This window comes from Condylura cristata, unplaced genomic scaffold (genome assembly GCF_000260355.1).
Source record: "Condylura cristata isolate star-nosed mole 26May11 unplaced genomic scaffold, ConCri1.0 scaffold00032, whole genome shotgun sequence".
Lineage (NCBI taxonomy): Eukaryota > Metazoa > Chordata > Mammalia > Eulipotyphla > Talpidae > Condylura > Condylura cristata.
In genome coordinates, this window is record NW_004567133.1 from 11155261 (window position 1) to 11173736 (window position 18476).

The 18476-nt window shown below is 35.4% G+C and overlaps 1 protein-coding gene across 1 annotated transcript in view; it reads left to right on the forward strand.

Moving 5' to 3' along the window:
- Positions 1-18476, forward strand: part of SMG1 (SMG1 phosphatidylinositol 3-kinase-related kinase) — a 92350-nt gene that overhangs the window by 34625 nt on the left and 39249 nt on the right. The window contains exons 10-28 of the mRNA XM_004692098.2: positions 78-251; positions 1964-2188; positions 3670-3771; positions 4472-4741; positions 6437-6567; positions 6726-6887; positions 7015-7133; positions 7647-7734; positions 7830-7931; positions 8366-8506; positions 9044-9243; positions 9617-9813; positions 9982-10143; positions 10360-10514; positions 12552-12694; positions 13040-13241; positions 16772-16881; positions 17611-17758; positions 18088-18247. Coding sequence (XP_004692155.1) covers positions 78-251; positions 1964-2188; positions 3670-3771; positions 4472-4741; positions 6437-6567; positions 6726-6887; positions 7015-7133; positions 7647-7734; positions 7830-7931; positions 8366-8506; positions 9044-9243; positions 9617-9813; positions 9982-10143; positions 10360-10514; positions 12552-12694; positions 13040-13241; positions 16772-16881; positions 17611-17758; positions 18088-18247 — 2991 coding nt within the window. The remainder of the gene's footprint in view (positions 1-77; positions 252-1963; positions 2189-3669; positions 3772-4471; positions 4742-6436; positions 6568-6725; positions 6888-7014; positions 7134-7646; positions 7735-7829; positions 7932-8365; positions 8507-9043; positions 9244-9616; positions 9814-9981; positions 10144-10359; positions 10515-12551; positions 12695-13039; positions 13242-16771; positions 16882-17610; positions 17759-18087; positions 18248-18476) is intronic.

Genomic DNA, 18476 nt, shown 5'->3' on the forward strand with positions numbered 1-18476 from the left:
GCCTGTACCCCAGTTCTGTATGCATAAATAAATAAATATTAAAAAAAAAACCTGTTAAAATGTGAATTTCATTTAAGGATCTCAGCCATGTGGCTTCTGGGGAGTCAGTGGATGAAGATGTTCCTCCTCCATCAGTGTCATTACCAAAGTTGGCAGCACTTCTCCGGGTATTCAGTACTGTGGTGAGGAGCATTGGGGAACGCTTCAGCCCAATCCGTGGTCCTCCAATTACTGAGGCTTATGTAACAGATGTAAGTATCTTTAGGAGTTTCAGGTATCATTCAAAACTAAAATAATTTGGTATTGTAAATGTGTCTTTAGCTAGTGAACTGTGTTTTTAGTCCTTTGTTGAGCATGCATTCATGCACATATGTATGTATACATCTGGTTACTTTCTTAAAAAACCAGAAAAGTAGGGAATCTTACTATATCCTATTCATTCCCCTCCTAGTTACTGGCATCCCACCACACCCCCACCTCCAGGGTAGAAAAGACACCTCTAAAAAAATGTCCTTTCTTGGGAGATACTTCATTAGTATTTTTTTGTTTTTTTATATGTAACTTTAAAAACTTAGTATTTCATTTTATAATATTAGTTATAATTTTTCTTGAAAAATTTTCAGTTTTTTTTATAAAGCATTTTAAGAACAACACCCTAAAGGAAAAGTGTCTATAAATATTTTTTTCTGAGCACAACAATATGAAACAGTTTGATAGCCTGGCATCAAAAGATATAGAGACAATTAAAACTTGATATGTAGTAGTCTGAGACATCAGTTATAAGTTGTAACTAGATTGCCACACTTCAGCAGCTGCAGATATTAGCTTCCCTGATTTATATCCAGGGACAGGGCCTGTGTAAATAGACAAAGAAGGGAATGTCCATCATTAAATCTACTTGAATAAAAAGAAACGTGCATAATACAGTCATTAACAAATTTAATGAATTATATTAATAGTTATATTATAAATTTTATATTTATATAAAAATTAGTTTTTAATGAGCATTTGCTTTTGTTGTGCATGTTGGTAGATAAGCTGGGATATTTATTAGATATGTAATTCGTCATAAGTTAATTGTGTGTTTGAGCAGAAATGTCAGCTTCCAAAGATAATTAACACCAACTTATATTTTAAACCTCATCAAAAGGTCTTAATATTTTTATTTAGCATTTACTAGTTAAATACTGGTATAATGATGGTCAAAGTTGAAATAAAGACAGTTAACTCAAATGTAAAAGAGGAGAACATAGTCATTTTCTTAAGATAATTATATATTTCTTGTACTCTTAGGGCTTTTAAAACTGTATGTAGGTTTTTCAAAACCTCTTTGTAGTGTTTATTGAATATTTAGAAAAAATTAATTTTTCTCTATCAGTTCTGTTTTTTCCCAGTTATTTTTACTGGAAATGTAGTGCATTAACAATGATTATTATAGTTTAATGGGGGTGTTTTTCTTGTTGTTGGAAATTATGTGACTTTCATAATTTGCAAAGAAGAGTCTCTTGTATGGTAATGAGAATACTTGCCTTTACAAAGAAAACATCAGTTCATGAATTTCCATAGGCTAAAGGTCACTTAGATGCTTAGTTTTTAAAAGGTTGGATGCCAAAAGCCTCATATCTTAGATTGTAGAAAGTTACTCTCATGGCAAGTTATTCCAATGCTATTAATATCCTTTTAATATTTTTTAAGTTCTGGTATATTTCATGATTACAAAGATTAGGTATAAGGGAAATAGAGGACAGTAAATTTCATCACAGTAGTTTGGCAAGGTCATTTTTGTGCATTATATGAAAGATACCCTTTATGTTATTCATTCCCTGAGAACTAGACTGTTAGACAACTGACAAGCAAGCAGTTAATTTGTAGTTAAAAATGAATTAAATAGAAAGTATTTTTGTTTCTATTCTGTGGAAGCATGTGAAATATTTAAAAAGCCGCTTGTTTTCCCTATTTGCAGGTTCTGTACAGAGTAATGAGATGTGTGACGGCTGCAAACCAAGTGTTTTTTTCTGAGGCTGTGTTGACAGCTGCTAATGAGTGTGTTGGTGTTTTGCTCGGCAGCTTGGATCCTAGCATGACTATACATTGTGACATGGTCATTACATATGGATTAGATCAACTGGAGAACTGCCAGACTTGTGGTACAGATTATACCATCTCAGTCTTGAATTTACTCACATTGGTATGTGACGTTTTTGTTGTTGCTTTTGAATAACTTTGTTTATTCAGGCCCTTAAATTAAAAATGACATGAAAGAAATCAAGGCCTTGGTGGTTGGTGGTTATAGTTTTTGTTGTTTTTTTTTTAACAAGACTGTTAATTATAGTCTTATTTATATAATTAATTTACTTTTGTTATAGTATCTATTAACTTTCAGGATTTTGTGGCTCATCTCACTGTCCTTGTGTTTGTTTTGTTGGAGGTAGCATCATTCTTCACAGTACCTGCAAGTACCTTATATAATATCTGACAAATACTTTATAAGAGACAGTATCACATGTTTTTGTTTTCCATATGAAACTACTTTTATAGTTTTTACTACTCATAATCTGTTTCCTCTCTCTCCCTTTTATTTGGGACTTCTGGAGAGCATCTCAGAAAAAAATAGTGTAGTGAATCTCTGCATACTTTGTACTCAGTTTCTGTGATCAGAAACACATGGCCCATCTGGTGTCATCTAGGCCTCCAGCTCTGCCGCCTCCATGCTGTCCTCCACCCCCAACTGAATTATTTCAAAGCAAATTCTAGATGTCATTCTGGTGAACATTTGTGCCAGTGTTACTTTTTGCCAGTGTAAAAACCTGTCCTTGTTTAGGTATAATTTATCTAAATAATTTAACATCACAATGTAAAGACCTTACTATTTAGCTAAATAAATAATTCAGTTCATTTAACTGAACATGTGTTGATTGTCATGCTGTGTGTACCTTGATCTGTTAATGTGCTAGATAATCTTTTATATTTATTACTTGTTTTTATTAAATTTGTTGAGATTTCATTTAAGATTTCATATACACATGCATTTATGTATTTAATAAACTACTTATTTTCAGAGCAATTTTAAGGTTTACTGAAAAATTATGCAGAAACTAGAGTTCCCATAAACTCCTCTCAATAGGTTCCCCTGTTCTTGACACCTTGCATTCGTGTGGCTCATTTATTAGTTATTGAAGCAAAATGGTATTTTTGATTGCATTGACATTGGCTTCCATTATTATTTGTGTTTTAGAGTAAAGGCTCTCCCCTTCTAGGTGTTGTTTCTACACCAGCCCTCTGCCAGACCATCCCATAGTCCCTACCATTAACTGAAGTCCACCATTTACTTGAATATTCAGTCTGTATTGTATATTTTATGTTTTGACAACCCATGCATAATGCTAAATATTCATTATCACAGTATCATAAGAATTATTACCCTAGGAATCCCTAGTGTCTCACCTATTTTTCTCTCCTCTTCCCTCAAACTTCTGGCAACCATTGTTCTTTTTATTGTCCCCATAGTTTTGCTTTTTCTGTAGTATCATGTAGTTGGAATTATATTGTATATAGCCTTATCAGAGCAAACCACTATTTCACTTTTCACGTTGTTCATTTAAGTTTCTTTCATGCTCTTTTAGGACTTAATAGTTCATTTATTTTCATTTTATAATTTTATTCTTCTAGATTGTTGAACAAATAAATACAAAACTACCATCATCATTTGTGGAAAAATTGTTTATACCATCATCTAAACTACTATTTTTGCGTTACCATAAAGAAAAAGAGGTAAGTGATAGATTGATGATGACTTGATATAACTTAGGTCATTGTAGAATTTGATTTATGTTATTTGGTAAATTACATAAATGAAGTTGACTAAAATGATAAATACTTGATGTATAAGATAATGACTAATGTTTCATTTAACTGAACATGTGTTGATTGTCATGCTGTGTGTACCTTGATCTGTAATATGCTAGATAATCTTTTATATTTATTGCTTGTTTTTATTAAATTTGTTAAGATTTCATTTAAAAAATTAGACATATTTATGATAATAAATTCAGAAGAAGTGTGTATATTATAAGTAGACTCTATTAGCTTGTCAACAGACTCTTGGTCAAAACTACCATATACTTTCTAAAATGTAGGAGACCAGTCTTAATAAGCTGTTTGTGTACTTAGCTTGGCACCAGCTGTTTTTAAAAAATTATCTAGTAAGAAATTTCATATTGCCATTTTAAAGCTTTTTAGCTTTATTAAAATAACGCTTTTTAGTTTTATTAAAATAAAACTTATCACTATGTGTAGGTGCCTTAAGATTGATTGGTTTCTTGAAAATAAAGGTGTTTGATGTTCTGTAATGTGAATTTTTCAATATTAAAATGAATTTACATCATTACCACCATTGTGCAGATAGTAATTTATCTTCTACTTAATTGTTTCTGTATTTTCTACTTAATTATTTCTGAATTTTCTTTTTAAGGTTGTTGCTGTAGCTCATGCTGTTTATCAAGCAGTGCTCAGCCTGAAGAATATTCCTGTTTTGGAGACTGCCTATAAGTTAATTTTGGGAGAAATGACTTGTGCCCTAAACAGTCTGCTACACAGTCTACAACTTCCTGATGCCTGTTCTGAAATAAAACATGAGGCTTTTAAGAATCATGTGTTCAATGTAGACAATGCAAAATTTGTAGTTATATTTGACCTCAGTGCTCTGACTACAATTGGAAATGCCAAAAACTCGTTGATTGGGGTGAGTGTCATAATAGCTTATTTTATCCTCAGGGTAAACTTCTTTGCATGTTTATGTAGCTCATTTATTAACATACAGTGGATCTACAGACAAATAACCTTAATAAGGACTTGTCTGAATAATTAAAATTGACAGGTTTTGTTTTGCCATTGTGTTTAGCTCTTTTTCCTTTAACAGGTTTCTTACTTGTTCTAGTTTTTAGAAAGCTATTACTCTAGCATGCTCATAGGAAATTGGTTAATATTTCCCACAGCCACACTTTGTCTAGTTCCTTTAACTCTGTAGCTTCTTCCTCCTGGGTGCTCCCTTCTCTCCAGTATAGTTAGAGCTTACATATCGTTTTACTCTGAGTGCTACTTTTCCCTATGAGTATGTACATGTTCTTTTGGAAAAGAATTTATAAAGATATCTTAAGGAAATGTAATCTTTAGGTTTTTAATTATTGCTGTGGTTTATTTTTCCCCCTACTGCATTGGACTTTGTAGTACTGAGACATTTTATTTAGTTTTTTAAAGATTGATTTACTTATGCGTACAGAGCTGGGGTACAGGCCAGAGGTGCGTAGATGGTGAGAGGATTCACCAGAGACAGAGTGGGGAGCAGAACAGGCAGGTTAACTGAAATGCACTACTGAGGGAGTAGCAGGCGGGTCAGGAGAAGCCTGCCACACCATGTGGATCACCTCCGTGGCTGGGATCAAACTCATGCTGAAGTGACTTTAGCTTCTTAGTGATGCTGTGCTGTTTTAGCTACCAGGGAGGGCCGTATTGAGACATTGTAAATAAAATTAAAGGGATGTAATTAAGGAACAAAGTTTTCTAAGAGAGAAGGAAAACATCATAACTTGGTGAATGTTGTCAGGTTGTAGCAAATTCTTTGTTTTTTAACATTTGAACAGCAGGGGGATGGAACAGCAGGGAAGGGGAGTACCTTAGTAAAGAAGGGAGGACATATCTTTGTTGTTAGAGAACAAGGCAACTTGTCATTTGTAGTCCATGCATAATTGTGGAGATATAATCTTCTATGTTAAGGGTAAAATTTGTGAAATTCAGCCTATGACCTTATGTCTTTTAAAATAAAACTTTACTGAGATAATATATTTATCACTAAAGTTATTGTATACAGTTTGATGATTTACATAGTATTCACAGCAAGTGCAACCATCATCAAATGTCTCCTGGTTTTTTTTTTTTAATACTTATTTATTGACATAAAACTGGGGTACAAGCCAGAGGTGAAGTACAGTGCTGAGGGGAGCAGCGGGTGGGAAAAGGAGAGGTCTGCCTTGCCATGTGGATCACCTTTGGGGCAGAGGATCGAACTCGAACTGAAGCTGCTATGGCTAGCTTGCAGTGCTGCATCCTAATCCTTTGCGCCACCAGGGAGGGCCCATCTCCTGTTTGTTAAAGGCAATTTTATTGGAACACAGCCACTTACTCATAGGACTGTTATGTCACTGCAGTTGTAGAATTGAGGACTTTATAGCCCACAAGGTGCAAGATACTTATTCTCTTATCTTCAGAGAAGCTGTGTGTTGACCCTAGGTTTAGTGTAGTAGATCATTTCCAAGTTTGAATAGTTTTCTAATATGTGTAAATATGTAAACATACTAATTTTGGAAGAAAAGCTTTTGGTGTGCTTATATATGACTAGGAGGAGGCAAACATTAATTTTTTTTTTTTTAAATGTTAACAGATGTGGGCACTTTCACCAACTGTCTTTGCCCTCCTGAGTAAGAACCTGATGGTTGTTCATAGTGACCTGGCTGTCCACTTCCCGGCTATTCAGTATGCAGTGCTCTACACATTGTACTCCCATTGCACAAGGTACTGTCTTTACATGTACAATGGAAGAAAAGTTTCTTTTAAAAGAGAAAGATGGGTGCTTTAAAGTCTAGATTTTAAAAAATACACTGATTTCACTTTAGAATTGCATTTGTCTTCTTAGTTGAGGGTGGAAAGATGATCTGTATTCTGTCTTCCAGGCATGATCACTTTATATCCAGTAGTCTTAGTTCTTCATCCCCGTCTTTGTTTGATGGAGCCGTGATTAGTACTGTAACTACAGCTACAAAAAAACATTTCTCTATTATATTAAATCTCCTGGGAATATTGCTTAAGAAAGATAATCTTAACCAGGACACAAGGTAACTAATTTTTTTATAATATTAACTGTTACTAATTTTTATTCATTTGGTTTGTTAATTTGAGAATAAGAGTTTTAAAGTTATTTTTGTTTTTAATATAAAATCAACTACATATTTTGTGTTTCAGGAAACTGTTAATGACTTGGGCTTTGGAAGTGGCTGTTTTAATGAAGAAATCTGAAACATACGCACCTCTGTTTGCTCTTCCATCTTTCCATAAATTTTGTAAAGGCCTTTTAGCTAACAGTAAGATTCTGTGATTATTTAATTTTGTTTTTTTGTTAACACTTACTAGATCTTTGGGGAGAAAGAGCATTCTTGATGACCTAGAATATATAGTCAACATTTTAATAACAGATGCATAAAAAAAATCTCTCTTAAATTTTTTTCTGGTAGTATGAAAAAAATGTTAATTTAACGTGATTATATTTAAAGTAAGCTTGGAGGAATTTTTTTAATATGTGCCATAAACTTTAAACAAATACCCTCACCTCAGACAAAGGTTTGATTGAGGACCAGTCGGTTTCAGTGGATTTTGCTAGATGTATTATTTTCCCAAATTTTATTGCCAGTAAAAATTCTAGGCAGAAATAATTCCTCGTCACTCATTGCTTGTTTAATAAATCAGTGGGTTCAGAAATTATAGTGCACTGGCTTATAGTTTAACCAGTCATCTTAGCAGTAGAAGGGAGCTTCTGCTTTCACTAAAAACTAAAAATAGCTTTGGTACACTGAAAGTAACATTTAATTTTCTAATAGCTCTTGTCGAAGATGTGAATGTCTGCCTACAGGCGTGTAGCAGTCTACATGCTTTGTCCTCTTCCTTACCAGATGACCTTTTACAAAGGTATGTTTGAAAGAGCCTACCTTTTGACACTGACCCTCGTTAGTTGGGTATATTACCACACACCACAATTGTATCACCTATTTCATTTTTTGTAGATGTGTTGATGTTTGCCGTGTTCAACTAGTCCATAGTGGAACTCGTATTCGACAAGCATTTGGGAAGCTTTTGAAGTCAATTCCTTTAGATGTTGTCCTAAGGTATAGTAATTGTTTTGGGGCGAAGATAGCCCACCATAGTGTTACTGCCTCCTTTAGGTCAGGAAAAGGCAAAATACCTGTTAGTCAATGTAGCATCTTGTGTGCTGCTTCTCTCATTAAAGAGAAGTCAAAGGATCAAATTATGTGTGTCCAAGGAAATAACAGAAGTTCTTTTTCTGTACTATATTATCTCATCGTCATCAGTATGTGATAGTTCATACAGTGATAGTTCATTCAGTGCCAAATGTGTTCAATTACTTAAAAACCTTAACTATAATATTTTATTGGTTTTGATGAATTTGGAAGCCATGAGTACTTAAAATTTTATTTTTTTTAACTTCTGAATATCATTAACAAGTACATAACCCACTTTTGTGTATTAACCCTTGAACTAAAACTTTTTGAGTAATAATGACTTTATTTTCTGTCTACAGCAATAATAATCACACAGAAATTCAGGAAATTTCTTTAGCATTAAGAAGCCACATGAGTAAAGCACCAAGTAACACATTCCACCCCCAAGATTTCTCTGATGTTATTAGTTTTATTTTATATGGAAACTCTCATAGAACAGGGTAAGACATTTCTTTCATTCTTTTATCTGGAAAAGTAATTTAAATACAATTGAATATCTTGACTTTATACTTAGTTTTGAGAGAAAATGTATTGGGGTAGTGTAAAAGGTAGAATTTTTCTCAAGTGGATTATTTTACTTTATAGTATTTGGAAGGATTGCTTTGAAGATAGCATCTGAGGAAACAAACATGCTTTGAAATTGAGTGATAAAATGTGCTTGACAGTTAACTGATCTGATCTGGTTATCAGTGCTCTTGGATAGGGGCCGCAGACACACAAATTTTGGAGAGGCTTAGTTGTCATTAATGTTTTATCCTGATAGCAGATTGTCCTGAGCCACTTAACCCTAACAATGTATGCACACAGAGCACATCACAGTGAGAAGTGGGGATAGACTGCTTTCCAGCTTAACAGTTTTTGTGTTTTGTGGGTTGGAAAAATTATAGCTCCTTATTCTCATTCTTCTGGAAAATTTTTTTTGTTATTATTAAAAAGAAATTGTCATTATCTGTTAAATATGAAATTACTTTTCCCAGGAAGGACAATTGGTTAGAAAGATTGTTCTATAGCTGCCAGAGACTGGATAAGCGTGACCAATCAGCCATTCCCCGCAATCTTCTGAAGACTGATGCCGTTCTCTGGCAGTGGGCTATTTGGGAAGCAGCACAGTTCACGGTCCTTTCTAAGTTGAGAACCCCACTGGGCAGAGCTCAAGATACTTTCCAGACAATAGAAGGTAATTAATTTTGTGCTTTTTCAAAGTTTGTAATGTAAATAGCTTCAAACTTTACAATAAGTAGTGTGGATTTCTGTGTTAAAACAAATACTTGAAGTCTTTCTTTAATACCTTATTATTTCATCTTATAGATAAGTTTATTTGAATAAACTTTCTCTGAATTAATTGTGTTGGAAATAGGGTGGTTGTCCAATTTTGTTCAGATGTCTAATTGTCTCTACTAAAGGCAAAGAACTTTCATGTTGAGAGTTCTGTCTTTAAATGCTTGATATATAAGAGGATACTAAGTAATGTGAATTTGTGAAATTGTCTCCAAGAAAAACTAAATTTTTAAAGATTTATTTTAAGTTTAGCACATTGTCTTTGCTTTTAGGCATCATTAGAAGTCTTGCAGCTCACACATTAAACCCTGATCAGGATGTTAGTCAATGGACAACTGCAGACAACGATGAAGGGCACAGTAGCAACCAACTCAGACTTGTTCTTCTTCTGCAGTATCTAGAAAATTTGGAGAAGTTAATGTATAATGCATATGAGGGATGTGCTAATGCATTGACGTCACCTCCCAAGGTTGGTTTCAGTGGTCCAAGTGTGACTTTGTAACCAGGTGTATGGTCAAACCTGGCAATGTGTGCAAGAGGTGTGATGACAGCAGACTTGTCGCTTGTTTTATGTGTATTTGAGACATTTGTACTAGAATACGGATCCATTCTGAGCGTCTTTCTCTTTATTCCAAAGGTCATTCGGACTTTCTTCTATACCAATCGCCAAACCTGTCAAGACTGGCTGACTCGAATCCGACTCTCTATCATGAGAGTTGGATTGTTGGCAGGTCAGCCTGCTGTGACAGTGAGACATGGCTTTGACTTGCTTACAGAAATGAAGACAAACCTAGCTCAGGTAAAGTGTAGTGTTATAGCTAATTCTGTCAGTTGCTTTTTTGTAGTTAACATTAAATACAACTTTTCAAGGTTCCTAAGCTAAATATTACAATATTGTAAAATAATGAACTCCATTTGACTTGAAACAGGCTTGGATTATGATCAATAGTGGTAAATTTAGAGATTTGAATTTGATATTGAGACCCATGATTAATTTTAATTTTGTAATTCCCAGGGAAATGAATTAGAAGTAACCATCATGATGGTGGTAGAAGCACTGTGTGAGCTTCATTGTCCTGAAGCTATACAGGGAATTGCTGTCTGGTCATCTTCAGTTATTGGAAAAAGTCTTCTGTGGATTAACTCGGTGGCTCAACAGGCTGAAGGGAGGTAAGCTGGAAGGGAAGGAAATGGGTGATAGGATTTTTTTATGTTTAAATATTTGGTATTGACAATTAATACATAGTTAAGAGTTAACTCTTTTTAGTTTCACTAGTTAAAGGTTTCTGAAACCACTTGGCTAGGGGGCACTTTAAATCTGTTCTTTAATTAGCAGTAAAACTGGGGTGTCTAATTTTTTTTTTTAAAGTTATTTATTTGTGCATATAGAACAGGAGTGCAGGCCAGAGGCTCAGGGGCGGTGAGAGGCTTCACCAGAGACAAGAGTGGGGAACAGAACAGGCAGATTGATGAAGTACTGAGGGGAGCAACGGGAGGTGACCACACCATGTGGTCACCTCCGGGGCAGGCGGGAATCGAACTCATGGGGAAACAGCTTTAGATTCTCAGTGCTGTGCTTTAACCCGCTGCGGCACCAGGGAGGGCCTGGGGTGTCTAATTTATGATTAGTAGACTATCGGTCATAAAGTGCTGCCAGTTACTTGTTTTATAAATAACTTTTGAAACTTGATCATTAGTAGATAACCTTCGACACCAGAGTCTGGTACAAATTACACTTGTGGCTCATTAGTTCTTCACATGCTACATTCAAACTCATTTGATTCTTTTAGACAAATATGCATGTACCACTACAGTCTATGTTTACTTTTCTGGGTGAAGCTCAAGATAACTTTCCAGACAATTTTTACCTAGTCTGAAATTGTAGGAAAAATAAAAGAACTGCTTATAATGCCACCTTCTAGTGATAACTTTTGACATCTGTGTGGTTCTGCTGTATTTGATTCGTTCAGTTTCCTACCTCCCTTTTCACAAAAATTGCAATTTTGCGTTTTTGTATGGTTTTGCTCTTTCCAGTCAGCAAAATTTAAAAAAGAAAAAAAAATGTTTTTCCGTTAAATATCCTACAGTGTGATTGTAAATTACACAGTTATGCTAATTTTTGAGTGTACTATAATTTAACATCCTTGTCGTTGGGTTGTAAGATTGTTCCTGATATTTTTCACTGATCTTAACACAATGACACCTAATTATTTCTTCACAGTTGTGATTACTTTTCTTTGAAAACTGTTATCTGCAAAATGATTTCGTGGAAGAAAGGCTGTAAGCTATAACTTAAAACACATATTGCTCAGCTACAATACAAAAAAGATGGGTCCCCATTTATACTCCTAGAAGTAGAGTCGCTGTCCCTTCGGCTTTGAGTGCATACAGAGTGTTGCTGAGAAATGAGAACCCTGTTACCACCATCGGGGAAGAACATTTTTGTTTTAACTTATATTTCTTTACTAATGAAATAGAACTTTCCCTATGGATTACATTGATCGGAAGCATAGATTATATGTTCATGGCTACTTCTTTTTATTGATATATGAGATTTTATTATCAGGATTGTTGCTAATTTCCCATTTATAACTTTGTTTTTAATGACTGTGGTGTTTCTTTGATATCTGAAAGCTTCCAAGTTTTTATACCATTAGAACTGTTACTTTATGGGCTCTCTCTGGTGCTTTAGTGGCTTAAAGCACAGCACTGTGGATCTTTGCAAAGCCACTACAGCACAAGTTCAATCCCCAGCCAGGGAGTGACCCACAGGGCACAGCAGACCTCTCCTGACCCGCCCGCTGCTCCCTCAGCAGTGTATTTCAGTCAGTCTGCCTGTTTTGCTCCCCACTCTCTCTGGGGAATCCTTTCACCCCCCTGCACCTCTGGCCTATATCCCAGTTCTTATATGCATAAATACATAAACCTTTAAAAAAAAAAAAAACTTTTTTTTTTTTGGTTTCTTCTGTGTAGCCTTTGCACACTTTGAGATTAGATGCTCTTTGTTTTTCTTTAATACTAAATGATCTTTACATTTATTTCCATTTGTTGTGAAGAAGTCTATAATTTGTGCATTCCATCCCCATGTAAAATAATTGACTCACTGGTTCAGCTCACTATTTTGAGTGATTCACTCTTCTCAAAAGTTTAGGGAGGAAATTAAATAAATGGATAGTTTAAAAACAAGACTTTGATTTTGTGTTGAAGGTTTGAAAAGGCCTCTGTAGAGTACCAGGAGCATCTGTGTGCCATGACAGGTGTTGATTGCTGCATCTCCAGCTTTGACAAATCTGTTCTCAGTTTGGCCAATGCCGGGCGCAACAGTGCCAGCCCCAAACATTCTCTGAACGGTGAGTGTTTAGTTAGTGGTTCTCTCCCCTGCCCCCCACTTTTTTTTTTACTTATGTATTTCTGTATTTATATTCTTGTATGTTTTTCATTAAAAAAATCCTTAATGTTTTATATACTTATTTTCTTAGATCTTTGTTAATCTTTTGCCTAGTGTTAGACTTCTACCCTCTGGTGTAGTCCCTGTGGTTATCCCACCACCATAGCATAGTACTTGGGCTTCCAGAAAAAAAAGGTTGTAGTTAAATAATTTATACTGCTGATCTTACTGCATATTTTTAGTTATACACTTTTTGAAATATGACTTCTGTATCTTTCTCTCTTTGTTTCATAAAATACTTACTCAGGTGAATCCAGAAAAACTGTGTTGTCCAAACCAACTGACTCTTCCCCTGAAGTTATAAATTATTTGGGAAATAAAGCCTGTGAGTGCTATATTTCAATTGCGGACTGGGCTGCTGTTCAGGAATGGCAGAATGCAATTCATGACTTGAAAAAGAGTACCAGCAGTACTTCTCTCAACCTAAAGGCTGATTTCAACTACATAAAGTAAGATTTCTTTTCAATTATAAATAATGATACATAGCTTCATTAAATGCATTTTTAGAAGCTTTAAGTCTTGCTCTTTGTCAGGAAAAGATCTACTGTTGGAAGATGCTGAAAGTTACAACAATAAGCAGTCAGTAATAGATGGGAGGGGAAGGTTCTTTTACAATGAGAAAACATCACTGTTGAGCAGTCATTTGGTGTTGATCCTCAGCCTATTCTGAAATGAAAATGAATAAGCAGATTTTTGTTACTGTTTGAATAAGGATCCCAATTAATGGTTTAATCTCTAAATTGTTTGAATGTATCAAAAACATTCCAAAGAAGGTAAGTTTGTGAACATGTGTTAATTAAACTTCCTTATCCTGCTTCTTTTGTTTGCTTTGTGCATAAATTAATCCTTTTATTCAAAATTTGAGTGCTTGCTATGCCTCAGACACTTGACTGGGGTTATGAGGCTCATTAGCACTCCCTGCATCGAGGAGCTCAGCTTTCAGTGAGTACATGGGCTAATGGCAGTTTCTCTGTTGGTGTGTGTACTGTATATGCCAGTCAGAAGGATGTAGCAGTACCTATAAGAGAGGCACAATCTGACTGTGGAACTGATCTTATAGTAAGTGAGGAGTCACATGGGCATATGTACAAGGTTGGGGAGTGCCCTGAGGATGCCATGAGAGCACAGTATTGGGGTAACAGACTTGTACAAGAGTGATCGGCTTGGAATCTGGAAATTTCTGGGAGGCCAATATGGTTGGAGCAGAGTGAATAATAGGAGATAAAGTTGGAGACAAAAATTATGAGAACTTTGACTTTAACTGATAGTAAGAGAAAGTACTAGGTGCCATTTAAACACAGGTGACATGTTATGATCTAAGTGGTTCATTCTGCTGTGGCATGCAGAGATTGGAGCTTTGGGGGGCAAAGGTAGAAACATGAAGGCCAGTAATTTGCTGAGTGGGATAGGGCAAAGTGGAGGGAGGTGATAACACATCATTAATTGAAGTAGGAACAGACAGAATAATGAGGCATGTTTAAGGTGCTTGTGAAACATGCAGATGAGATTGTTTAATATGTAGTTAAGAATTGGATTTGCAATTAAAGGAAATGTCTTAAGCTAGAGAGAGTTTTGAGGATCACTATTACATAGGGGTTAATGAAATGTCCTTTTTATTCTAATATTCCAAAGACTCTGCAAGCCATCAAATTAGAGATAAGTCTCTGGAGAAAGAGTATGTGGAAGCAAAAAAGGGCCGTGGTCAGAGTCCTTTTGAGTGTCCTTGTTAAGGAAGAGAAAAGGGGGCCTTGGAAGAAAACTCAAAAGACATGGAGGAAGTGGTAGTTGCACAGCAGAACCAGACTGGAGTAGTTGGCCATAGCAGGGACCCCAGAGACAACAAGTAACAAGAGCTTTATACGTAAGAAGTAAGCAGGTTGAATACTGTTGTGTGCTAAGAAGTAACCAGGTTGAGCACTGTTGTGTGGTAGAGGGATTTGAAAGTGACAAACTTTGGTTGGTTAACTGAGTAGTACTAGTTCTTGAAGTGAAGGAGAGGCAGTCACTGTGGTGGATGGAGAGAATGTGCTTTTTAAAAGAGACTGTATTTAATTTTCAAGAAAGGTCAAATTCTTATGGGGAAATATTCACAATTACTTTGACTAATCTTTTTTTAAAGAAAAAAATTTTTTTAAAGATCTATTCATACAGAACTGGGGTACAGGCCAGAGATGCGGAGGGTGAGAGGATTCACCAGAGACAGAGCGGGGAGCAGAACAGGCAGATCGACGAAGTACACTTCTGAGGGGAGCAGCAGGCGGGTCAGGAGAGGTCTGCCGCGCCATGTGGTCACCTCCGGGGCAGGTGGGAATCGAACTCATGCAGAAGTGGCTTTAGCTTCTCAGTGCAGTGCTTTAAACCACTGTGCCACCAGGGAGGGCCCAAATAAATAAATCTTCTAAAAAAACAAAAACAAAAAGGTTTAGTAGTAAGTTAAATAGAACACAGAATTAAAAAGAATATTACTTATAATCATGCTGATTATAAGTTCATTATGAACAAAAATACCCTTGTAAAAATATACAAGAGATTGTAAAGTGATTATGGTTTTTTATACATCAGGAATTCTTATGCCCCAAATCCTGACATATAGTTTAAGATAATCTTGCATTTTTGTAAAATCATTGATGGGCGTATTTTTCTCTCTTCCAAACTGAATTTAAATGTTCTTTAGCTGCATTATGTATTATGCTACATTTGTCAGTATTAATTCATTGCAAATATATAAATCATACTGAATAATTAGGTGATTAAAGAATGAAATGTAGGTGAACAGTATTTGTAATTATTTTTGAAAAATGTTTTATATACTTTTTTTGGTATATTTTATTTCTAATATTATTGTCTTGTATTTAGGTTCATCTAGAATCAAAGAGAAATTTACAAAATACTTACTTTGAATCTTAGAGAAATTAAGCATTCTGTTAGGCTAAAAGGGAGGAGCCACTAGAAAGCAGAGTTTTAAGAAACATGATTGAAGTGCATTGAATGAAACACTAATCAGATTCCGTGTTTTCTGTGTCGTGAGGAAAGCAGTTAAAGTGATAGACATAGAGTTTTGGGAGTGGATGCCAGATTGGGGGTGGAAAGGTAAAGGAAATTAAAGCCTGTGCTTGTTTTTCTGAGGAATTTCTCTTCAGCGGAAGGTGGTATGGGGGCATTGTAGAGCTCTGTGGGCACATAGACACTCTGCTGCTGGAGAGAACACAGATCTTGTAGTGGGAGAAATGTTAAGAAGCTGGTGCTTGCATTGATCTAGCAGGTATAGTCAAAGGTGTGTTTTTCCAGTAGTGGATTCAGGCTGAGTTGGAAGGGAGGCTACATAGTAAGAGAAACAGGACAAATGAATAATTAATAGAAAAGAGAGATTGAGAAAAACTGTAAGCCAGTGCAGAGCTAGCTGAAATCTTTCCTATAGGATAACAGGAAGAGTTTCAGAAGTGTCACCCTTTCAGATAAGGTAAGGAGATTTCTTGAAACAACAAGAGAGGGAGAAGGGAGGGGAGGCCAGTAGTGAAAGAAGAATTAGGATGTAAGGTTGAGGCACTCTGATAGGAAGGCTGGCTGCCGGGGCTTGTGCTTTCTTTAGGTGAGGAAGGAAGCTGCGGAGGGAATTTAGTGACTGCACATGGAGTAGTAGGCGTTGAAGGTACTTGGCAGAGGTCTCTTGTGGTTTGTGGGACCGGCCCTCCATATATATGGACTACAGCAGACAAAAAGAGGAAGGAGACATGGAGGGATGAGTATCTGAGCTAACACCTAGATCTGTGACTTTCCACTTTGCTGCTCGAGTTTCAGTACTAAGTAAGATGGCGCTAACCTCTTCAACTTAAAAACAAAATGGTGATCTGTGTGGAAGAAACTTCTACAAAAATCCTGTGTAACTGAACACTCTTCTTCTGGAATTTGTTCTATTTTTCAAGCGGTTCCACAGACTGGGATAGGATGTAGTGCAAGCTAACCTATGTTTTAATTACAGATCACTGAGCAGTTTTGAGTCTGGAGAATTTGTTGAATGTACTGAGCAATTAGAATTGTTACCTGGAGAAAATATCAATCTACTTGCTGGAGGATCAAAAGAAAAAATAGGTATTTGGGCAGTTCAAAAATTATTTTTTTGGGCAAGTTGTTAAAGTGGTTTGCTTAGTATATTTTCCTGGAAAACCTGAAAGTTATATAATTACTTATGGGCAGAAGTCCCTTGTGAAGCAAAAAATTTAGAGTCATTCTATTCATACTTGATTTGGAAAGTCAAATAGTTTAAAATTAACTAAGAAAAGGGAATAGTAGTACTGTGAGTTTTATCTTTTGCCATTTGTTTTGAAAAACTACAGTTAAGAGGTTTTCCCCCCTTGCTCAACAGTTTGATTTATTAATTTCCTTTTTTATCTACCCCTGGAATATTTTTTAAATGTTATACTAAACTTAGTTGTATGAGCATTTTGTATTTAGCATTGTTTGCTAGATTCATTGAAGATTTCCCATTGTGTGTCTAGATTTGCTCCTTGTTGACTAGTAGGTTGACTTACTGATTTTTGAATCCTTGAAGTCAGCTGGCTTTGTGGGTGTTTTGTGGAGTTGGGGGGGCAATTAAGATAAAATTTAGTATGAAGTAATAATTTTCATAATGCCATCAGAGATTGCTTAATTTAATAAAGCTCATCTTTCTGAACTTAAATATGAAATGAAGTATTCACTGGTAATTATTTTTTAATACTGTTAAATATCTTGTCACTTTTGTACATTAAATGAAGGTTAACTTTTAATGGTCTTTTTTTTGTTTGTTTACCATTTTTAATGGTTTTTTAAACTTTGTAGATATGAAAAAACTGCTCCCTAACATGTTAAGCCCAGATCCCAGGGAACTTCAGAAATCCATTGAAGTTCAGTTATTGAGAAGTTCTGTTTGTTTGGCAACTGCTTTAAACCATATAGAACAAGATCAGAAGTGGCAGTCTATAACTGAGTAAGTTTAATTCTCAGGAGGTGAATGTGTATTACGTGTACCATATGATAAATGTATGTGCTTCGTGTACATGATTGTGTACATACATGTGGGGTGAGGTTGTTAACAGCTCTGTATTACTTAAGATAACTTCATTTTAATTGTTGAAGTTGTGTATGTGAATACAACACTGCTAACATATACTGAGGTTAAAAGTAAATGAAATGTGACTTGCTTTTTCATTTTCAGTAAAGAACAGGCTATTCCTAACATCTTATTAAAGTCATTCATCCCTTCAGTGGCTACAAATAAAAAAATCTCACTTATTAACAATAAATATTTCGTTTCAGAAATGTGGTAAAATACTTGAAGCAAACCTCCCGCATAGCTATTGGACCCCTGAGACTTTCAACTTTGACGGTTTCACAGTCCCTGCCGGTGTTGAGCACCTTACAGCTGTATTGCTCTTCTGCTCTGGAGAACACAGTCTCTAACAGACTTTCAACAGAGGTGTGTAGATTGCGTCTTTACCAGGATATTTTTTCTTAACATTAATAAGCTTTAGTTTATAACCAAACCTTAATTTTTAAGTTTTAAAATAGCATTTGTTGGACTTACTGGGAAATCCAGAAATTGGATATGCCTTTTATAAGCAAATGCCATTTGGGTGATATGTGAAGCACATGAAAGAAAGAATAGATATTGTCTCAAGCATAACTAATTGCTCTTTTGTTCCTCC